Genomic DNA, 25044 nt, shown 5'->3' with positions numbered 1-25044 from the left:
GGCAGTGTTATTGCTAACATAGGTAGTGTGAGGAGAACACATACCATTCTCTACTACATCCATCTTCCGTTAGTGACCCCAGAGCTTTACAAAGTGGCAGTGCAGTGGGAGAGAAGAGGAAATGTAGAACACCACTACAGAACTGACTGCGTGGAGTAGTGATTTATTGAAGAGGTGTATGGGTTTTTTATGACATTGGAGGAAGGGAGTCATAAGTGTGATACCAGACCTTTGCCTTTGAAGATGCACGTCTGCAGCAAGCTAGGATTTGGGCTTTTTGCTGTCTCAACATTAATTCATTAGCCTTAAGGTTTTAAACATTGGCAGCTGGGAAGGGGGTTGGACAAAAAACACTTCCCAATTCCATCTCTGACCTGGGAGCGCACGCAGGACTTAGCAACACAATGGCCAGGTAGGATAGGGCAGGAGGCTTCTGTAAGCATGCTCATCTTAACACATTGGACAGATAACTAAAACTGCAAAGCAAGGTAGAATTTCTCATCTAGAAATATACCAATACAGATAGAATATACCAAAATACACATAGAATAGAAAATATACCAAATTCACATAGAAAGGGAAAAAAAAAAAAAGCAACAGAAGGAGTCAACATACCATTCTGCTGTGGCAAACATTCAAAAAGCTCAAGCATAATTTTAGGCAATTTAGACAAGAATTGCATCCATACACATTTTGTTGTGATTTCTAGGCTTCAGAAAAAAGCTGAATCAAAAAAGACAGATGTGACAAACTGCAGCATTAATAATTTTGTGCCTTTAAAGCATTTTTTGTCTTACCCCCCCTCCCGCCCTTCGGTGAGTTTGCTCCCTCCCTTGCAGTACGAGCCAGCAGGCACAGCCTGGGGCCCAGGCACAGTGGAGCTGGAGAGCCTGGTGCTTGTTACTGAGTCCTGTACAATCTGAAGATTTCTGCTAGAAGCTCTTGGCTCTTCTGTCAGGTTAGCTGCAACTTGAAAATTATGTAATTCCTGAAAATGAGGTCGTTCAGTGAGGGACTTGGAAAAACAAGGTGTTTCCACACAAGCCTCCTATTGCAATAGCAGTGGGCAGTTCAGCTGCCATTGGCCTTTCTCTGTGGGCACACACACACACCACAGTTTCAGCCTGTAACACAAATGCAGCTGCCACACCCCATAATTAGAAGTTACCAAAATAACTCTCCAGCCTGTTGTGGTCTTTTTTTATTTTCTCATAATTGCTTAGGTTAAGTCTGCCAGGGGAGCTTTTGCAGCTTAGTACTCCTGCTCCTACCCTTATTTCCACATTATTTTCAGCTGCAGAACTCTTCCATGGCTCATTCCCGCAGTCTCTTTATTCTGCTGTTTCTAGTTCAGTCCTCAAAGGCCTTTAGGCAACTCTTTTTACTTGAGCTATTCACTAATAAATTCTGACAACAGACATTTTAAAGCATAATCGATGATAAATTGCTTTAATTCTATTTAGCTTAATTCAACCGTTCCATCATTTTTAGCCAATTACTTGCTTTCTAAAGGCTCTATGCATCCCTGAAAGACTTTACCAGATTCTAAAAGAAACTTGAGTTTGTACCCTTACCTTTGAAATCAGTCGTACAACCACCAAGATTCCAAATTATCAGCTCCCCCCTAGATGAGAACAAAGGGATAGCACAGAGAGCCTTAGTTTGACAATACTGCCATCATAAGAACCTGGGGTTTTTTCCCCCCAACTCACCTTCAGAGTTGCAAACTACTTCTAAATCCAACTGTATTTTCTGAATACATACAGTATTTCCTCTGTGTGGATTAAATATTTGTTCCAGCTTGTAATGAAGTTCACTGCCTGCAAAAAATCAGCTGCTTCTCCATCAGAACCATCTCTGCCCACAACGGTACTGGAAACCGCAGGCAAAACAAAAGGCCACTAACTGGACCAGGATCATACAGGATTAGTTCTCCTGCAGACAGACTAGAATAATTTCATCCTTTATTTTTTCTCAGTAACTATTTGCAGACAACCAATTTAAAAAACAAACAGATTTACGCTATGGGTAGGAGGGAGCAGTAACCCATAAGATGTATTTAGATAAACTGAGAAGGGTAACACAAGTGCATATGCTGGGAAGTCCTGGTTTTGCCCCAGCAAAAAAAGCAATCTGAAAGAAAAAGCATCACAGTTTTAACAATTCAGGGCTTGTGTTCCAGGTTCCTGATGCTAAATCTAGAATGCAGTAAGACTAACATGACAGTGCTGTCTCTTCAGGAAAAACAAAGAGAAAGAAAGAAAGAAACAATTAAATCCCACTTGGGATTATGCAACCTCAAATTAATTCCACACCATTTGGAAATCCCCACTAGCAATACAAGTGCACTTTCCACGTTAGGACCATATTAGTTTCCCAGCACTCTGTTTCAAATTGCTTCATCTTGGATCCCTTCATCCTTAATCCAGATTATTGCCAAAACCCATAAACACCATTTATTTATATGACAGTAGAACAATCAGAGATGTTCTTCTCCAACACTGATCAAGGTATGAGTTGTACCACCCACTTGTGTCTTAGTAGACTCCTTCCACTTGTAAAGTGAGAAAGATTACTGTAGGCCATTTACGTACATCGAATTCATACCTGGAACAGAATCCATACCCAGTGATTAGACTTCAGACTACGTATGGAAAAAGTATGGAGTAGTATCAAGAGTGTATCCCTTGATACCACCAATCTTTAAAAAAATGTGGCTGCTACTGCAGTAAGTGGAAGGATTGCACATCTCTACCACAGACAAGTGTCTTGTTTCTCCTGATCCTTATATTTCACCGTTCAAGATTAATTAAAAACAAAGCAGAAAATAAATTATACAAAAAAGATAAAACATACTTATGTAACAGAAAGGTAAACACGTTACTTCCCAACTGCATTAGGCAAGGCAGTTACCCACAGAAACACAGTTGCCTGCAGGGAGACACCCTGCAACTCTGTTCAAAGCAGAGGATGCAGCATTTGCTTCAGGAAGTTGCACAGCGGCAGCCAGAAATTCCAAGACCAAATTGAAGGTCCAGATGATGCTGAACAATCACCACTGCGTTTAACTGCTACGTAAACCTCCCTCCTGAGGCTGCATCTTAAATGGCACTGAGACAAAGTCCCATTAATTCACTTTACTGGAATATGAAAAGCTGTAATTGTATTTATCTTATCCTTGTTACCCACAGCATCTCTTCAGTAAGCTGGTAAATGATCTTGCTTATCAAATCTAGATGATCTAGGAAACCACTTAAACAAGAAGCAGTGCAGTTCTCACACTCAGTAGTGCTTTGAACTATCCTAAAATAAAGTTCAGAAGCTCAAATAAAAGCTGTGCTTGGCTCTCACACACTGAACAGCCACTCCAACAATTCTCACAGCACAATCAGCCACTGCAGGGCACAACAACTCTTCAGTGGCTTGCCAGACATTTGCAGTTTTCATTCAGAATGCACAGCTACGTACCCTGAGTATGGATAAAATGTCAAACTGAAGCATTGCAGGTATTCATAATCTATTTAATAGTGGGACACCAAAGAAGTACTACACATTTTTCTTGAGCACATTAGATTTCAATTGAAGCAATTGCAATGGATGCAGGAATTTCTCAAAAATAGTCTTCTATATTCTACAATCCACAGTTTACTGTATCAGTCTAGTAAGTCATATCGTGATATACTGTTTGTGTTAACTGGCCTGAGAGTCTGGTCTGTAGCAAAGCATCCTTCCCCTTCTTCCACCCCCACAGAAGTGTTGACAAAATTCAGCCAAATTAAAAAAATTACTATATGACTTATTTTAGACTCTTGTTGACCTAGACACAATGGGAGCTACCAGTTATACACAGCTTATGAACGATGTTGCATTTTAATTCTAAAAATCTTCATGCTGATACAATAAAGTATTTTATACAGCGATCAATTTTTAATGCTTTATTCATTGATTAAAAGAATATACATTTAACATAAACCATACAACATCAGTCATCAATTCAAACATTCAGCTGGTTTCCTTACATTTTCTGTCAGGATTTTTTTTTTAATCTGATCACATTTATAAGATAAAATCTCACCACATCTGGCATATACACACACTGTGCCAGTGGATTCACTCTACTGATGTACATATAAAATCCGCATGGTATGTGCTCACTGGAGACAAAACAGCGCACACCTGTCAAAAGGTCATTTTAATATAAGATGGTAAAACCATTTGTAAAACACATATAAACTTTTTCCATAAATAGAATCATATCTGGACATCTGTTGCATAAATTGTGTTTTCCAAAGCTTACAATATAGCAGCCAGGTCTCAGCACTGCTGGGCACCCACGTTGGCCACTTACTTATTATTGCAGACTGTCCTTTAAACATTAAATGCACAACATTCGTACCACTTAAAACTGGGGTCAGGTGGAAGTCTCACAGAGACCACGTCTGTACCGCGGTTGCCCTGAAACAGTTAAATCGGCTTTTAAAGCCTCTCAGATATAACAAGATTTTAAAACATACTTCATGGAATGTTCTTCATGCATCATAGCAGCTCATACCTGTGATAGAACAAGCTTTGTATTTGTTTCCTTTCCTTCCTTTACATTCACTATTCACAGTGAAACAGGTGCATGTTTGTTAAGAGTTCTGAGGTTGCTGACTGAGCCACAGCACAGCTGTGTACCACAGGTCGAAATTCGACCTTATATATTACAATCTAGCAGTATCTGGCTGGCCAAAAGTTGGCCTGCCCCTGCCAGCATGTGGGCACTTCTTCGTTTTTAATCTATTCTTTGGCAGCTGACACAGGCGCTGACAGAGAAAATCCAGTGACTTGGTTGCTAGGGATTTCACGACTAATGTTTGTTTGCAGGTGTATACCTTTGTACTGAAGTCTTCACTGTTATGTTTTTACCTCATCGGAGTGCACATCCTTGGTTTTTTTCTTTTAACCTTTGGCCCAAAGCTAACTTTTAAGGAAGATGACAGAACATGAGAATAAACAAGGAGGAGTTTGCAAAGAATCCAAAAGATTACATCTTACGGAGTGAATCTGTAAGCGTATAGATACCTGACAAGTGTTCCACATCGCTGCTTAACAGCTACGAAAAGCTGAGGGTGGTCCTAAGTCATGCTGCAGACTCTGCATGTGGAATAAAGCAAAGTGAGAGTCTTGCAATGAACAGCCCTGGATAGACTTCTCTTCCCTTAAGCCTATTAAGTAACATGCTACCAGATTAAGCGCACAATGACAGCACAGAAATCCACTGGGCTATGGATATGGGTATTAAAAAGAGTTGGCTCCTGAGCACGGAACTCCGATATAAGAGTAAAATCATTCAAAATGCAGTTACTCAATAAAAGTAAAGTTAGCCGGCAACCTCAGACAGCCTTTGGCTGTACCTCTGTAAGGTTTGGTAGACAAGTCCATTAACCGTGAAAACCCTGAACACTGCCACTTTCAGCTTCTAAACCAATACCCGACTACGTTCTTTGATCAAGAAGTAGAATACACATATATAATTCTATATAGCTAATACTGATTAAACACAGCACAAAAGGAGTTAATTCACGCTACTGAAAAAAACATAATAGGACCCTACTTGCATATGTAACCACAGGAATTGTAAATAAGGAGCTAAATGCCTTCACTGAAGCTTTGCATCTCTCTGTAAAAGTGACGGGTTGGCTCAGTGAAGACACTGAGCAGCTCTATGTCCATGACTGCGTGCCAAGGTCGACCCAATCCGAGAGATACTTGCTCAATGAGATTGTGTACTGGATCCACATCCTGATCAGCCAGTTCTCCTTGGTCAAAATCAATGCTTTCTTCTGTGACTTCCAGAACTTTCAGGTCAGAGCCACGAAGACGAGCAATTGCAATAAGATTATGAGCCCAAACTGTGTAACCTAAGGGGAACAAACAAAAACAAATTTGCTCTGTTATTTTGCTACAAGGCATTTTTTTACTGAAGTACTTAACACCAGAGCACCTCAGTATCTTTCCCAACATACTTTGTCATCTTCCATGTGTCAGAATCCCTCTATAGCTTGTTGAGGCTTTTTAATTAACACTAAGTAGTAAAGCCCTATTTTATTATTCTCAATAAGGAACTACCAAAACACTTCCAGGTAGTTTGATCAAACTTTTCTACATCTAATTTATTCATCATTTGTAAAAAAGTGCACTTCTTTACTCCAAGTTAAGTGATATCTACAATTTCAAATATCCAGTGATCTACTTCACAGTATAACTAAATAGAATGAAAAAAAGAGTAATGAATTATTTTAAGCAAATGTATAAAAGGACTCTTAAAACCATCTGTGCTAGAAAAAAACCCGTGAAGTTTGCTTTTGTTGCCTTAGAGGTAGACTTAAAAAATACCAAACTCAACAACAAACCAAAACACGAAACAGATGCCACAGCAGGAAGCATGTCACACCTGTGTACTAAAAAAAAAAAAAAAAAAAAATCTACATGTATCCTATTTCTGAGATGAAATATAATTTATAAAGCTTTCCTCTCTTCCTATTACTGTATATTGGCATCCCTATTTAAAAACACCTACTCCCCAGTTACCTGTTAGCTTTCTGTACCCTGGCTAAGGAAAACACCCTGCTCCTCCTTATTCAAATGCAAACCACAGACTAGCTGTGAACTTCGTTTTTTGGGAGCTCTGCCAAGTCAGCCCTTCCTTGGCAAAAGGAAAGCCTCATTTCTGCCTTCATCATCATTCTCACAGGTGCTAAGCCTCTTGGTGAGATTCCCACTTAGATTCCAAGTAAAGCTGCAGTCAGCACAGCATGTTACTTGGGCAAGTTCAGCTGCTGAGAAAGAAAAACTGTGATCTGATCTTCAACAATGCAGCTAACATGCTCTACATCCTAATGTGTCAAAATAAGAGAGCTAGTTAATGAAGGAAGAAAACTGATGTTAGACTGAAAAAGAAAGGGGGATTTTAAACTCTGTTTTCTTTTACTTTTTACTACTCTTTGTCTCTACAGTTTCACACAAATATATTGCTCAGGGTAGGTTTTCAATAAAGAAGCCTGCACACATCTGTACATCTCATTTCTGGCAGGAATCCCAGTTCTCATTTGCTGATCCTTTACCTCCAGCACAACTGCCCACAGAACATGAAGTGGTCAGTAAGGCTGTCGGACATTAAAACCAATAAAAAATGCCACTTGTACAATGACATCCCCTGGCACTTCAGGATCTGAAGGAGCTCATGATACATTCCAGTCAGCTTGATTAGAAAGGAACTTAAAAGATATCCTTAACAGAAAAAGCAAGACTAAAGGGAACAACAGCTATGGTCAAGTCCCCTGGACCATCCTTATGGTGCAGGTATGGCTTTTGCTATAACTTTTCATAGTCAGATCCTCTATGTTCTGGAATAACCATCTTATTCTCAACTTCATCTCATTTTAAATTAACTCTCCTTTTAAAAATTTGTCAAGACATTTCTCCATAACCTTTCAACAGCTAAGTATTCAGAGGGAGCAGGGAATGATCACCTCACTACAAGCATCTCTAAACAACAAATTCTCTATGGACACACCATGATTTGTTTTTTCTCACTAGTAAAAACTTAAACTTTAGTTTTGCTCACAGACAGAATAAAAGTGAGAATCTTAAAGGTAGCACCGTATGTTTACAACACGGCCTTGAAAATCCATATGAAGAGTACTTCTCTTGAGGAGGAAGGGGAAGAAAAGAGTCTTCATCCCCCATAGATGAGCTGTGCTTTTTATTCCCAGTGCCAGACCATACCACTCTGACTTTCCTGCTGTCCCCATCTCAACCAACTGCACACTCTTGATAACCCTTCCCTCTTTCTGCAAGAATGTATTTAATGTCCTTCAATCAGCTTTCCTCTGCTCCTGAAGATGTCACTTAGGTGGAAAGATGATACAGCTTTCCAAAAAGAGGAAAATCTCAGGGCACCCAAGGAAAAGAGTGTCCTTAAGGTATGTTTTTTCTCTCCTCTTTTTGATCAGTGAGAAGTGGCAGCCAAAATGCAGTCTTTTCCAAAGCAAACTAATAGCAAAAGAGCAAAAAGAAAAAAAAACCAAAACACACCACCAAACCTAGAAGTAGAGATAACTGGAGAATAACCACTTCAGGAGACAGAAGAAACCTGAGCATTTAAAGTGCATGATGGTACCTTGAATAAAAAAAACATTTTCTCCTGAAGGAAGCTTGATAGCATCATGAAAAATATGACAAATAGAGCCAGAACCCATTATTTGATAAGCCTCAGAAAATACAAGCATGAGGCTAAGAGGCTGTATCAAAGCATCAGTGTTCTAGATCTTTCTTCCTAGTAGTGTTCTTCTCAGTTGCTACTCTAGAAAAAAGATGCTTACGCTATAAGCCTCATTCACAGCTGAAAAAAGATCAGGAGGCATTTAGAAGCAGCTTCTGCTGCAAAGAGGATAGAAAAGAAGGGCAAACAATCTGAATCCAAACATAAAAGCAAGGGTGATCTTTGGACATTCTCTACCCTACCTATACACAGCATCTCTCCAAAGAAGGATGCAGCAACAACCATTTGGCGAGGCAGAATTGTGGATCTTTGCTTTCCCAACACTCTGCACAGACTAATACCTTCTACTGAATAGACACGTTGCTGTTAAAGGATATGTATGCTAGTTTATGTTCAGATATTTTATCATCTTTTTAAATTTAGATAGTAAATGGGAGGGCTTCTCTATATATAATCTTCTTTAAAAAAGATATTATTTCAAATTTATAGCCAAATGTTAAAAGAAACTGCTAAAATTAACATTTGGAGTAATAAGGTAATGTGTCAGTTTCCAAAATCTGTCATGCCTGTAAACTATAAAGGAAAGACAGATAAATTTATCATTCCACCCACCATTATGATTTTTCAGTAGAAGGCAGTGGAAAAAATTTCTCTATCAAATACTGCAGGACCTTCAGATCTCAACCAACAGAAATCTGAATATGCAGCCTTCACTGCTGAAGGTCTCTCCTGTTAGTGCTGAATGACTGGAGATTTACTCCCCCGAGCAGTCTCAGGAAACATTCATCCTTATGCAACAGAATACAGAGTCATCACTTAACTCCTCCGTGCACTGGCAAACTGATTCCAGCACAAATGAAAGGAACTGTTCTGCACTGTTTTGGTTTCAGGTGCCTAAGAATTGCCAAACACCTGTAACTTCTAGCAAGTACTATCATGATAACCAAGCTGAATACAATGCACACTTAAAAAAAAAAAAAAGTGGGGTTTTTTTGCAATTATATAGCCAAAAGCAGGTGGGATAAACCTAGCTCCGGTACTACTGGTAAAACCAAAGCACTCAAAGAGGCAACCTCCTCCACAGTGTATTTCACCCTTCATCTGCTGGTAAAGTCTTACCAAACTGGTAATAGACTTCCTCTCCTGAGCCTTGGGGCACTTCATCCATGTTATTTACAAACAGGAAGCACAATGGTCTAATCTTGCCAACATTTGAGGTCACAGTAAAAGAGCAAATATTTTCAGTGTTCACGCTCACATAACCAGCCACTTGCTGGAACTTACACAGTACAGACCACCTTCAGGATAAGCCTTCTGGAATGCTCAATTCTTAGTTACCCTCATTTCTGTAAGCAGTCTAATAAAAGCCTATGTGACTTCTCAATAGTAGTCAGCAAGCTACAAGTACGTTTAGAACTCATACACAGCAAACATCTTCACATTTTCAAACATGAAAATGCCAGTATAAGGTATAACAGCTTGTACAGCAACTGTGCAGCAGACTTTTAAACACCACTCCACTCACTAAGGTTAAAGGGTTTTAAGTATTTTAAAGTCATATACCATGTCTTTGCAATGTACTACCTACCATGAACAGCTAGGAGAGACAGTCTTGTGCACCTCCAGGCTAGTAAGACAAGTGGATCTTCATTCCGGTTGTCGCTAAGATCTGGGAAGCCAGACATATCTATCACATCATTCATAAGTATGAAGTGAGTGAGGAATTTGTCATACTGCCTGGATATGAGATCAACAACAGCCCCTGAAACACAAGTGATGTAGCTGTCAAAGTGAATCCTCTCTAGGGGGATACTGGGCTTAAGAATCCTTAGCATATCATCACTCTTGACATCAAAAGCCATTATATAGACCCGAAGATTAGTGCTGTTGCGAGTCAGAGCCTTCCAATTCTCATCTTCTGGCATACTGTCCAATGACTTGTGCATTATGGAAACACTGTGGACCAGGAGAGACAGTCGATGCAAAGGCACATGGTTGCTGTCAGCCAGGACTTTTGCCATTTCAGCTGTAAAATCGCAGAAATCCAAAGCAAGCGAACGCAGATTCACAAAGCGCTCCAATTCGACCGCAGTGATAAGAGTGGTATTACCAGGGATGTGGTTGTCCAGTAAGCTCAGATGTTCCATGGTGTTGGCTATGGGGTTTGATAAGGATGACAACGATGTGGGAGTTACTATTTGCAGCATAAACCCACAAGACAGCCATTTCAACTGCCTGCTGTTGCCTAATATTTCCTCAAACAGCTGTTGGATTCTGCAAGTAAACAAAACAGACAATGATATTATTAAGTATGATTTAGTCTTATCAATTCCATACCATTCTATTTTTATTATTCAAGAATTATTCTTTCTTATTCATGGGCTTATTCTGCAGGAAGGTATTATAGCTCACACGAGCTAAAAAAGTTAAAACATGACTCCGCATACCTTGTACAGAAATTTAATCTAAAGCTTAAAATTGTAAAATATCTTGAGAAAAATTATGTACTTTGTCTTTCAAAAACAGTGGCACACCAGGAACCTTCATTTAATGTATTTTCCAGCATGTATTCAACACCCTCCCACATACATCTTAAGGTTATGCAAATAAGAAAACCTGCAATGCTTTTAAAATGTTGCTCTTGTTTTTTAAAAAAGCTTTTTATATTTGCTAACCTCTCCAGAATTGCAAGTTCAACATGGAGAAAAACAGTAATTTTCAAAGAAAGGTTGCAGAAACTTGACTTAGAATGATCTGAAACTACCTGCTTGACTTGGCTCATTAAAAGGGTAAAGAACAAATACGCGCAAAGAAAAGTCTTAAGATCATTCCAAACGAACAGCTAACTGGATTTTCAAGTGTCAACAGGTTCATGTTTTAAGAAAACAACCTGGAACTGGTAACATTTCAATCTCAGATTATTCACTGCCAGAGTCCTCATGCCATTCATTATGCTCTATGATTATTAGTACTGAGTTCTGATGCACTCCACCTCTCCTACCCCTTTATTTTTTTTTTTCTAATTAAGAGATGCTCTTTAAGTTAATTAAAGAAGGTAACTAAAGTATTTTAGGGCAAAATTTTTAATACTAAATTCAAATAGTATAATTCACTCTACAAACTTTATCAAAATATTTATGCAACAGCGGCTAAGGTCCAAAAGAGTCCTCCTGCCTAAATGACAAGTGTTCTTTTAGCAGATACATTTTAGGACCCATGTGCAGACAAACAATTAATCCAGAACCAGAAGGAAAGATCATCATTTAAAGCAAACAGTTGAGCCAGGCTATGACAGTTCCATGAAACATGAAGAAAAAAGATGTAAACACCTCCACTACAAAATCAGCAGAAATCTTTGTGCCTCAAATCAGCAAATGTTTTACAAAGAACACTTTTTCCTTTACTGTTATGAATATCTGTATACTTTATGTGTCTAGGCAAAACAATGCCACAAGGCTACTCTTCTCATTCAAGTATTTTAAAAGAGATAATGTCCAGACAAAATGAGAGGCTTATTTAGCCCAGAGCACTGAGAACAGAGAAACAATAGTGCCTTAAGAAGTCCAACAGAACATGAAAAGCACATAAGAATATCTCTCAAATCTCCCTCTAGTTTCCAAAAACTTGTAACTCACACCTCCTGAGCCAGAGGTAGGCTCTGCATTTAGTAACCCTCAGGGACCTCACTTCTACAAATTTATCCAAGTCCCTCTTTGAGCCAAGTAAGCATTTAGCAACTGTAACATCCAATAATAAATATCTCTGCAATGTGATTTCCCCTCCCTTCTTGCTTACTCTGAACCTGTCACCTACCTACATCTTTGATGGCCCATACTCCTTCTGTTGTAAGAAAGTTAAAAGATCAATCCTTATTCATCCTCTCCCTCTGCAAATCCTTATTCATCCTCTCTCTTGCCTTCATGTGCTGTCTTCCTTCTCCTAAGAACATACTGGGTTTGCAAGGCCTGATTTCACTTTGCAAGTCAAAAAGTAGGTGTGGTTATTTATCTATTATACACCTCAGAATGTTTCCTAAGGTTTTGCCTAGTACAGTCATCAGTTTAAAGACTTCAGCTCTTCCAGATCTGCTCTATTTTTTTTTAAACTGAGGACTGGCAACTGTAATACATAGCGAACACAGTTCTAGACAACTTAAGAGTGATGCATGTTGTAGTTTTGCTATTTTATTCCAAAATTCTTTTGCAGTTCAGATGAGCCCTGTTTGATTCTGGCAATGTTTGGTTTGTAATTATTTCTGCCAATGCTTATATTGATGGCAGATTTTCTGACAACCCCTCAAAGAGAAAGGTTCTACCAAGAGAACCTCTCTAATTTCTTCCAATGAACAAAGACTCTTCCCTTCCCCCTCTCACCATACACACCTAAGTTGCACCAATATTAGAGTTTATTTTGTAATACTCCAAGTAGTCAATCGTAATAGCACTTGTAATATTTTACAGAACGATTGAAAAGACGACAAATCAATTCTGGGATGCTCAATAGAGTACTACCATCACCTCAATGCACTAAAATTTGTTATAAATTGTACTTCTGATCTGACAAACTCTTAGATGAATTCTTGTTCTAGTACTCACGTATCTTAATGAAAAGAAATACGATGCAGGATTCTGCAGATATAGGGTGGGTTTTCTCCCCCATGAGAATTGCACTAAGACTGATGCTGATTTTGTTATCTACACATCAATTTTTTAGTGCAAATGCTTAATGTGTCTACGCAAAACATGTAGTATCCAGATTTGCGCGGATATTTATCAATCTGTAGGTCCTAAGAAGACTTTCCAGACCATTCCCCAAGATCTTTGCTAATTTAATAAAAAGAGGAAATGTTTCAAAAGATAATATTTAATAGTGATCACTTTTGGACTGTTTTTAATACCTGCTTTATATAAGGCCAGACAGGAAGCAGCATATAAACCACAGGCTACTAGTTTTGACATATTTCAAATAAATTTTTCAAACACCCTAGCAGGGGGTCTTCTTCCTTGCAACATTCTTGTGAACATCCTGTTTTTCACAGACTACGTCTAACTGGAGTTTGCAAAAATAGCTTGAACAGTGTTCCAGAAATTTAAACATATAAGTGAATTATTAGAAATTAACACCTACTTCATTACTATATTTTTACTTTAGCTGCCTAGCATGTAGTACAACATCTATCCTAACTTACATATGGTTATCTTAAAATTTACTTATGAAACCAAAGTTTAAGCATGGTTTAGTAAAACAAAGTATAAGCAGAGCTCAGCACACACAAGAAGTAACATAACCTAGTGATGGTTCAACAAATGTACATAATCAGTCCCCTTTGCTCCCTGTAAGCAGCAATTATGGGATGTTCACAATCAACCTGAAACTACAAATGTTTGTAGTGTATTTATTAAATAAATAAATAAAACAATACAAAAAATCAAAATAAATTACACAATTAATGCCCCAAGTGGCACTTTCAGCCAGAGGATAGATCAAAGCCTGACCAGACAAGCTGTATCACTGTTTAAGCCCAAAAACCTGTCCTGACCAGTACTGAAGCACATGGATGGCCCTGGACAGGAAGCTAACATGTTACTAAGGTCCATATGGAGCTCATTTGTTTACTATCAATAAAAATGTTTTGCTTAATAACAGAGTCTAAAGTCATTCTTTTGGAAACCAAACTATCTGAACCATGGATCAATCATGGGAAGCAGATTTCAAAATGCAAAATTCTTAACTACCCTCTGTTCAACTCAAGAAAAATGTATTGTTTACACTGAGCTTCCCAACAGTAATGAACTAAATTCTAAAGAGTATTTTAGAAAATAAACAGAGTCACATATGCTATCCAGAAAAAGAACAAGCACTACAAATCCATGATGATCACTGCACAAAAGCACATTTTTGAAAACACAGCCTAAAGCCGCCTCTCTCAGAACAACCCCAAAAAAGGATCCTAATGGTTCTGAAGTATCTGAGATTTTACCCAAGGGCTGTTCCATCCAACTCATGCTGTCAGCTTAAGGAAGTGTTAATTTTCTTCCCTGACTGCTTTAATTGCAGGAAATTCCTGAAACAGCTAGTAAGATTCACTACCATAGAGGGTTCCAAAAATCCTTTCCTACCAATAACACTGTCTCCAAAAGTTGCCCATCATGTTTCAGTGTTACTTACCAGTATCCACTTTTTGCAGCTTAACTAATGCAAAACCCGAAGTGCAAAAGACAAGAATAAGGAGCCATTAGGATTTACTTCCTGAAGTTAAACCTGCTGCTAGTGCTGATGAACTTGACAACACTGAATAAAACACTCCCAGTTTCCCTTAAATTCAGAAAAGAACTAGCAGATCCCAAATATATTGTTTAGTCATGCAAAAAAACCCCACCAAAACCAACCAACCAAAACAGGCAGAATTTATTTGCAGATTCCAAGATGTACAAAGGTAAATATTCACCTAAAAAACTAAATCCGATTATATAATTAATTTTGAACAGTATATTGGCACTGAAATGTGCACGCTTTTTAGCTGTTTATTTGAAGAAATTTTTAACCACCAACTCAGCTGAATAAACATCTGCCTAGATGTCCCTCTTCAAGGCCCTTGGCAAAGTTTTGATTATATTCTTATGTTTTCACAACAAAGGATACTAAAAAAAGGAGTTTTTACCATATCAGCCTTTTCCCCCAAACACAGCACTACAGTACCTATACTAAATATAAACCCAGAATTTTGCATTCTAAGCAAAATGGATGACAAAGACAGTATGTGACACACATCTGTATCTGCACTATTTTGCAAATTTAAGTCAGAACCAAACATTATACATAGAATGTGTTCACAGATCTGACAGTACAACTATGCTAGTTCTAAAACTACTCTAAAAAAGTAACCGCAAAGATCTAGAATGGCTGTACTTATTCCACTCTTAAGCTACTGGGAGAAAGGTGTTTAAACTGACACAAATGAAAATGACAGCATTCAGGTTTTATTTAAACTGGAAAATGTCAGCAGAACTGCTACAATCACAGAATGGTTTGGGTTGGAGGGGACCTGAAAGATCATCTAGTTCCAGCTCCCTGCATGGGCAGGGACACCTCCCACCAGACCACATTGCTCAAAGCCCCATCCAACCTGGCCTTGAACACTTCCAGGAAGGGGGAAGCCATAACTTCCCTGGGCAGTCTGCTCCAGTGTCTTACCACCCCCACAATGAAGAATGTCTTCATGATATCTAACCTAAACCTACCTTTTTTCAGTCTAAAGCCATTCATTACTCCTTGTCCTATCACTATGTGCCCTTGTAAAAAGTCCCTCTCCAGCTTTCCTGCAGGCCCATCCTTTTCCAAAGAGGATGACTAGATTACATTCTGATTGTAAGCATTCAAGGACTGTACTGTAGTGCAATTAAGGCAAGCTAAAATACACTTCTGAACTAAAGAAGCATATTGTGAGCTATGGTCTTCCAGGAATTATGCAAATACATAACTTAGTTTTGAGACGCAACATGAATTAAGTTCCTTGCGCTCGTGGTCTCTTTAAGGTTTGCCTGCTACACATCCTCAGTTCTTGTGAAATACAACAGATTACTTCCTTTTCCAATTTTTTCATATACAGCAAAACAGAAGAGGTGCTGTAACAACCCCCCAAGCCCTCTTCCTCTTTTGTGCTGTTAAAATAATTTTTTTCCTAGAACATAATGAAAAGATAAAAGAAAGGATTCTCACCCTGCTCAGAGGAGGGAAGCCACAAAACCAGTAAATAGCTGTAACTGAAATCCACTCAATTTAAGAATTTATTTCTCATCCTATAGAAAAACTTAATGTTTCTCAGTCACATATTTCAGACATGAAAAATCTGTGCTCCGTTACTTGTTTTTATTATTTTAATCTATCTGATAATTTACAGATATAACTTACTGCTTAATCTTCTTGCCATCAGGGTCAACCTTCCCGAGGTATGTATTTGATATACTTCCATGTTGCTGCAGAATGCTTATATCCCCAAAGAGACTTAGTTTCTGGAGGTTCCTATGAAATAAAAAGTAAAAAGGAATAAAACATTGTGAATTATCCTGTAAAAGACAAACACAGGCACTAAAAACACATTATTACACAGAACAGTCTGTTCTGGGAGATGTTCTACTGTCCTGCAATACAGGCACATACGGAACTCCTAAAAAAATGAGACTGAAGAATAAAGGGGAAGACAACTACACCAGCTGCTGAATCCACCTGTAAAAACCAATGCCAGTTCTCAGTCACCACAGGAATATTTCCAGCAGGCCAGCACCATGAAGAAAACTTTTAGTAGCATTCCATTCACTTTTTAATCCTTGGAATATGTGTGTTAAGTGTCACAAATGACAGCATCAAACATCTATTCCTTTTAACATTTAACACTGCATTTAATGCCCAAGTAGAATGCAACTACAAACAACCCTGTCTAAGCACTTAGATATTCCAGTTTTGTTACAAATGGGAGCCCAAACACACCTCAATCAAAGCAACACAAACCTCAGACAGGAAAAGTAAAAGCTCCCTACACTCTAACCAGTGTCTAATTTCTGTTATACCAAAACATGGAAAGATGTTCTGTTATTTCCCATCAGTAACCAGAAGAGGATTACAGGTCCCCCATGACATATAATTTCAATTTTAAGAAGGGATCCCTAAAAAAAAAAATTAAAGAACCTATGAGTTTATGCTGGACATGACTCAGCGTGCTAGAGAGCCAGTTTTCCTTCCCTTAGTCCAGTTTACTCCTCTGACTTGCATCTTTGCTATTCCTAAAAAAAATCAAGCAAGAGATATGAAAATTACTGCAATCTCAGAGTAGCTCTGTGGCATTTACTTAAGATTTTTATTTTTCTAACCGACTAAATTTCAGGTCAACGTTTTTTTTATTTGTACATGCTATAATTTAGATCTACTCCCAACATGCACAGACCAGTCTACACTTGGTAATTAACGTGGCAGAAACTCCAGTTTCATCACAAATGGATACATGAGTTAAATTAACCTTAAACAGCGGATGCCAATTAACTCGTACCTGACAATTACATGACTTACATAAATCCTTATTTCTGCTGGCTTACAAGGCATATGGTAATATTTCAGATAAGCTTTGAGGAAAATGCAATGCAATTACAATGGTCAAAGCGTAAGGAAGCTCTGGTGCCTGTTCACTACCTCCACAGGATGAGCCGACACTCTAACAAGAGGAGGGAGGAGGTGAAGAAAGTATCAAGTAGTCAAATTTCACATTTTTAAAGAATGAATTGCAGTCTGTAATTGTACTGTAAATCATAATTTTCCTGTTCTGAAGCTCCTGTATTCAATACCCATATACTTGTTTCCTGAGATCTATCCACTGCTGCACCTGTTACTTCTCTATAGGTGATAATAATAACTTAATACAAAGATTCAGGAGCTTCATATCAAGTCTGACAAATACCTGAGCAAAATACCTAGATTTTACACCTGTTTCAGAAATTCTAACAATATTTAGTCTTTTAAATATGAGACTACTGTACAGAACATACAGTAATATAAACAGAGCCCTGGCTACATGCCTATTGTTCTATAAATCTGACCAAGACAATGTCTGGTCATTCTAAAGAATAAGCTTGACAAGTAAATCTGAAGACATTGGCACCAGCATCAGTACTACTTGGGGCTCTTCTTTCCTCAAAAGCTGTAAAAGACAATCTGGTATGACAGGGAAAGCAGCAGAAACCTCCACCTGGTGTGAAAGGCAGTGTTCACAGCTAATGCTGTAATTAAGCTTTTATCTTCTGATCTTGGTGACTCAGTTCTGAGAGGTAAGAGAGAAAACTCAATCTTCAGAACTGTTTTGAATCACGGACATATTCACAGCACGTACAGTGTCTTGTTTTGAATGCTACTGTAGGCAGATATTAATTTTAGAGCCACCAAGGACACATTAAACACCATTTAGTAGTATCCCACACACTTTTACTACACATACTTGACTGCCATTTCATGTACTACAGAGATTCACAGAGATGCACAGAAAAGTTCTCCAGCTCAAAACTTAAGCAATAAAAATTATTTTTCTTTTTACAGCACAGTTATTACTATCAGCAGATCTGACAACAGTTCAACACAATATTAGATTTAGGTTTTTTTGCTACTATTTGCAGTATCATAATCTCTATGACACTTGGCTCACAGATCATGTTTATTTCAAGAAATTAGTAAAGTGAACGCTATTTAAAAGAAATTGAGAAGTGAATAGTCATATTTTGCTAAAGGCTGCAATGGCATCTTTATCTATATACTATGTATACACACGACTGTGTATCCATGTTTTGTAGAATTTCTTTTCCACTAGCTCAAGAAGTGTACTAAAAGTAGTAAGCTTCTTACTAGGCTCCACCTTCAGTTTTGGTTGGTTTTTTTGAACACGCAGTGAAAAAAGAACAGAATGGCCTTCCTTACATTCAACGTGAACACAGTGGTGAGGCACACTGTACTATTACACCAGTTTTTGCCAGTTTCAGCTGCCTGCTCGGACCAATAGAAAAGTAATTTGAAAACCTCAGCTACAGATGCAGTCTACTCTTTGAAGCAATTCACCAGTCTTTGGCAACCCCAAGATAGACACCAGACTTCACTGAGATACCAGTTTTACTATCAGCTGCATTTTTGTCTCCACAGCAAAGATCAAAGAAGTCAGACAACGCAAGAGAGGAAACGGGTGGTGGCAGTGGAAATCACTACCTTCTTATCTTCCTGGGCAAGCAGCTAGACATGGGATTTTAGTTACATAAAAGAAGACACAATTTTCCTACTGAATGGCCAGAAGTTGCTTATTAGCTGCTCTAGGCATTGAAATGACTCATAGGAATTTTGTAACCTTCCCACCTGCTTTCCAGAACTTAGTTTTAAAAGATCAGTTTGAGAAGGTGCAGATTATTAAGAGCTCTGACCAACCATAAAGAAACAACTTTATACTACTACAGAACATTATTATGCTCATCTTTTTTTTTTTTTAATGTTTTAAAATAGGAAGTAGAACATCAACTATTTAAATAATATACTTCATTACTTCACTTTACTTACTGTCATAAGCGTAACAGTTAATGGAAAAGTTACAGATCACTATAAATGCTACTTCAATACATTTTAATTAAATAAAGATGTTTAAAGCTTGTAATTGTCCCTGTGTTACTGAAGCAATATTTTGGGAGCAATATGCTGCCATCCACAAAATAAAGTTTATGTGAACTTGAGCTCTACCTCAAATATGAGGCAGACCATTAATGTACCTCTTAGATGATGAGCTGCCAGCAATAATACTTGTTAGAATTTTATTAGTTTTTAAATCAAGTTGCAGAAAAGTAATTATTTCCTTAATCCCATCAGGATTAGCAAAGGTTGCCCCAAAATATTTTTCTAGACTTAAGCTGCAGATTTGCTTAGAAATTGGCAATTTTATGTTGTACAGAACATTCTCTTTTAATAGAGAAAAATATGTATTATTCTCATCTACCCCAGAGAGCATCTAGAAATTGTATTGCTTTTAGTCATTACTTAGTTCCTGTGGTATTGTAAAACCTCAAGGAATTCTAAAGTACTTTTTTTTCTGCAGGAAGAGAGGTTGTTACTGTATTGTTTAATAATTGATTTAAAAACCTACAACACGATTACACTGTTAAGAAACAGCATACCATTTCACAAAAGTATATTTCTTCCTCCCAAGTTCTGAAGTATAAGATAGAAGTTCTTTGAACCTCTCTGCCAAAAAAAAAAAGCTATCATAAGAGCTGACAGGAGTTATGAAAGAACCATCCATGTTTTAAACTTAATTCCAAAAGGAATGTATTTACAGTGATTCAGCCTCTGAAGAAGTTCAACATGCTTCTGTTTCCTTTATTTTGGAAATTACAGTAGCTATCCATTGTACAATGACATCCAGTAAACACAAGAAGGAATTCTAAATTATCCTTGAGTTACTGATGAATAAACAGAAGTGGAGAAATAAATTGACTGGACTGCAGTCATTCCTTACATAAAACTAAGCACCAGGCAGGTGACAATGCCTCCAGTTTCGACATGTAGTCACAATAAGAACTAAGCAGCAATTTGGCATATATTAATCTTCCATCCCACTTCCTTCCAATCTCAAAACTCTACTTATAAAGCTAAAAACTAATGTTCTAGATGCAAACTAATCAGTAATTGGTAGTTACCTTGTAAGGAAAAGAATAAATCAAAATAAAATAAAAACCTTGTCTGCTTAAGGGAAAAAAAGGAGTCTATTCAGAAAGCAAATGTGAATAAAAGGTCAAGTGTTTAAAGTAAACTCCCCTCCAATTTTTTATACAGTCATAAAAAAAGGCCTGCTGTAATAAGCAAGGACCCTGTGTTCCCCAGTCATACATTATTCATTTCAAAACAAAAGAGCAGCATGCAAATTATTTTAAGACAGCTAAAAAATACAGTAACACAAAATCCTACCAAAGTTGGTAACAACTTCTCAACTCTGGCTTATCACTGAAACAATCCACCAGAACACAGGTACTGGAAAAATAGCTACTTCTATACAGTATTTTACTGCAGTCATGAATCTGAAAAAAAAGGAACTTTAGAAAGAAAGAAAGAACTTGTCCTCGTACAAATTTTATATAAGGCCATGGAGAATTAATTTTTTTCAAAAGGAAAGAAGTACCAAAAAGCCTTCTCACAGAACATTTAATTTTGACAGCCTCACATTTTACCACAACAGAGAAAAATTGAAAAGGTATTCTAGTTTTTTCCAACAAAGCTCACATGTAATATCTCCTGAAAACACTATTTATTTTAAATTTCCAAGTCCATGTAGTGATCTTTATCTCAGATGAGATAATCACCCACATCACCTCAACTTTTTTTCCACTTATGACATTAGCTGGATCTTCCAAAGATTCAACAACTAAGTGAAATCTCTTTAGAGGCAACAGAAAACTGGTCAAGATGGATGACCATATTTTGCACACGAAGAATTGCCACGGCAAGAAATAAATTAAGATAAAGGTGAGGGGGGGACCACCAAGCCATTTTCAGAAGTAAGGTCTCAACCATCACAGCTGCACTACAGGTAGTAATTGCTGGGCACAACAGAGCTGAGGAAATGAAAGTGAGACTTCACACGCCACATTTGCATTCATCTCCAACCAACCAGGAATTATAATTAAAGTTCTCATATTACAATTCAAAATAAAGAATCAAGGGAGGCCTCAAGCTATTTTCTGATCCCTCCAGAATCAAAGAGGGGCAGTTATGAGACCATGATTCAGTTGCACCTAGTTTTCCAAAGGCCATTTACAGGGCTTACTTCAGCCTAAAGATACTTTGAAATACTTGCAGCTTATTTTTTCTTCTTCTTGGTAGGTGAAGCTATCTATCTATGTGCACACAGAGGAGAAATAATACTATTTCCTACCCTAAATTCTCCATGGCTTTCCAAACACATCATAACCTAAGTGCTGACTAGAGGTCATATATTAGGATATCTGATTATTATCTTTTTTTTTTTTTTAAGATACTTATCTTGATCACACCCACACGAAGCAAAGATAATGGAAGTACTTCCATTTTAAAGAACCCCCTGCCAAAAAAAGTGTGAAAAAACAATCTAAACACATCATGCATCTAAACCACAGAAATATTCTATCATTTAAACTCACTTTGGTCATGAAAATCCTATGTCTGAAGTGTTTTCTCAAGCAACAGACATAAATACTCCCTCTTAGTTAAAACTGAGTCAAGTCTCAGCGTATAACACTAGAGCTGCCATGAAAGCTCAGCTTTTCATCGGCAAAAACTCTCCAGAGCCAGAAAGGTGAGAAAGTATTTCATTGGGGCAGAACTCCATCCCTCTCCCTGAAAAGCACTAGGCCTGTAATTTTACCCCCCTGCACACCGATTTCTCAACCAATTACTTATTTTTCAGTCATGTACAAGAAGCCTAAAGCCTGTCCGTGATAAGATTTCTATTTTAAAGGGAGAAATATGCCTTGTTCGGCACGAAATTCAAACTCTCAGCTCTCACTTGCTGTTTGAGCTCCATCTCCCCTTCCTCCCAATCGCCGACTAAGCTTTCATTGTTGCAGCTGTATCTGGTTTGCATATTGCATTGCCGCTCGCCAACTAAACGCCTGCGTTCCTATTCTTCACCAAACTACAGAATACGATAAAAAATAAGTTTGAAGTAGCGTGGCACCGCTTCTGCTCAACTCGCACCCGCACGAACACCCACAGGGTTATCCAAGCCGGCTGCGCGGGTCTCCCTTCTCCCCCCGCCTCTCCCGGGGGGTTCCAGAGGCGCAGCCCCGGCAGGAACCCACCCGCTACGGGCGTTGCTTCCGCCCGCGGCAGCGGACGGGCCCCCGGTCCGCCCCATGCGCCTCAGGGAGCTTCGGGGCTCCCCCCGCCCCGCCCTGCCCCCACCGCCTCCCCGCACGCTCCCTTGGGGTGCGGGGCGGCCATCTCCGCCCCCTCCCCCCGGGACCCATCCCGGCGGCGGTACCTGTTGTTGCGGACGCTGCTCAGGACGCAGAGCACCAGCTCCAGGTAGGTCCTCAGCAGGTCGAGCCAGCGCGGGCAGAGCGGCGGCGCCTCCCCCTCGCCCGCCGCCGCGGCGCCCTCGCCCGCCACCGCCGCCCCCCCCCCGCCGCCGCCGCCGCTGGGATAGTTGTCGGCGGCGAACTGTACGCGGAGCTCACGGACGAACCAGCCGCACTTGCGCATGAGGAACTCGAGGCGCGGGCGCTCGGACGGCGAGACGCGGAGGCTGAGGCGGAGGCGCGGCCAGAGGGCCGGGTAGAAGAGGCACTCCCGCCAGTGCGAGCAGGCGGCCGAGGCCCGCAGCCGGTCGGGGCCCGCCAGGAAGGAGAAGATGTGGACCACCAGCTCGCTGGGCAGGGAGCCGGCGCCCACCGTCTCCCCGCACACCGACATGCCTGGCGCCGGCCCGAGCCCCGCTGCTGCGGCGGCGGCCACAGGCGGCAGCGGCGGCCCCGGCCTCGCCTCCGGCTCCTGCGACAAAAACAACAACATCAATGACAAGGCGGAGGGGGCGGGCGCCGGACGGGACGCGGCTGCTGCCGGGACGCACCACCCGCGCCGCCGCCGGGGGGGGGGGAAGAGAGGGGAGGGCGACGAGAGGCGGAGCGGACTCTACCACCTCCCGGCGCGGGGGGGAGGAGCGCGAGACGCGGAGAGGTGGGGTGGGCCGCGCCCCTGCCCGCGCGGCGCCGCGTGGGTTCTACCACCCCGCCTGGAGGGGGGGGGGAAGCGAATGAACGCGCAGCCGGAGCCGCGCTCTGCTCGCGCGAAGAGAGGAGGCTCACGGCGGCGGAGGGAGGGGGCGCTACCCCCGCCAGGGGAATGGAACGTGCCGCAGGGAGAGCGGGAGGCGGGGCAGCCCAACCGCCGGCGCCAGGGGAGATGGGCCCTTAACCCTTCCTTGCCGGACCGGGCGGGCCGCCGCCACATCGCCCCGTCCCGTCGAGGAGTCCGGGAGCCCTCGGCATTTGGCAGCGGGGCCGCATGCTTTCGCCACGGCCCCGCGGAGGAGCCCGGAGCGTCCGGCAGAGGCGCAGCTCCGCGACAAGCGGGACGGGAGTGCCTGGGGGCCCAGCGGCCCGGTAGCGCGGCCCTTCCGCTCCTCGGCACCAGCGGCTCCTCCGCTCTAACGCAGTGCGGGGGGAGGCCGGGGCCAGGCTCCAGAGACTGCTTCTCTGCGGGCCCAGCCGCCGGTCTCTGTGGGGAGCGCTGGGCGCTGCCGACCGCGGCGGCTTGGGGGAGGCGGCATTTGGCCGCACGTAGGCCTTTGGGCCAGAGAAATCACCTCAGCAGCATTCCAGCTGCTGCTTCGGGAAATGCGCTGACTGCGCAGGAAAGGCGAAACGCCTCGGAGGTCCGGCTTGTGACGGAACAGGATGCGAGCCCGAGGGGATACATGAGGAAATGCTCCAAACCTTAGTTCTCTCAGTTTCTTAAAACTCGTCTACTTTGTAATACCGATGCCAACGCCAGCCATAGGTGTGGAACCAGCTTGTCCTGTGCACGCAGATTTGCGAGATAGTTTAAAAATCTGTTAGGTACTGATGCTGCAAAAGCTGAGCATCAAAGCTAAGTTATTTTCAATTGTACGTGTAAGTTGTACAATTTTAAAAACCTTATTGAAATAAAGTTGAGAAGTGCCTGCACCTTATATAATCATGTAAGTTTACAGAACAATGTCCTGAGTGTGCTAAAAGTACACGTGAAAGAACAAAAGACATGCTAGGAGAAATGAAGCCTAGGCTCCTCTTTGCATTTAGAACAGGGTCCCATTATAAACAGACATTATCAACATTATCATTATCAACAGCCAGATCTAAAACACTCATGTTCCTTTACTCCATGAGTTGCCATTTTCCCGTTCTCATAGTAGGAGTGAAAAAACCAGTCGTTTATCTTCTCTTGATTTTCGTCATGGGGGAAATGTGTCTTTGTTTTCTATTTCTCCTTGATTAGGGAGAAGGATCCCAGAGGGGCAGGTGTTGTTGAAAAATAGACTGTAGGAAATTCCCACCAGGGACCAGTGCTGCTTCACACACCTGAGCATGTGATTTGGACCTGCATAAACAACTCACATAAGTGCTGTGTTACTCCCGCTGGAGATTCCCTTCTCAGGTTAGACCAGAATTCCCCAGGCAATCAAGATGCAAGCTCTGAAGCAGCCAAACTCATCCAGCCTAGAAGGATGCAAATGAAAGGAATTTATGTGCCTA

General features: G+C 40.6%; 1 protein-coding gene across 1 annotated transcript; it reads right to left on the bottom strand.

Annotated features, from left to right (window-relative positions):
* Positions 1 to 3500: 3500 nt before the first annotated feature.
* FBXO33 (F-box protein 33) lies at positions 3501 to 23394 on the bottom strand. The gene is made up of 4 exons (XM_071746052.1): positions 22794 to 23394; positions 16178 to 16288; positions 9855 to 10540; positions 3501 to 5903 (listed from the first exon to the last, which is right to left on the bottom strand). Exons 1-4 carry the CDS (start codon positions 23321 to 23323, stop codon positions 5632 to 5634), a joined length of 1599 nt encoding a protein of 532 aa, XP_071602153.1. The 5' UTR covers positions 23324 to 23394; the 3' UTR covers positions 3501 to 5631.
* Between the last annotated feature and the right edge of the window lie 1650 nt (positions 23395 to 25044).

Source organism: Heliangelus exortis, chromosome 5 (genome assembly GCF_036169615.1).
Source record: "Heliangelus exortis chromosome 5, bHelExo1.hap1, whole genome shotgun sequence".
NCBI classification, from domain to species: Eukaryota; Metazoa; Chordata; class Aves; order Apodiformes; family Trochilidae; genus Heliangelus; species Heliangelus exortis.
The sequence above is the reverse complement of the archived record's forward strand: the minus strand, read 5'-3'. Positions and strand labels throughout refer to the sequence as shown.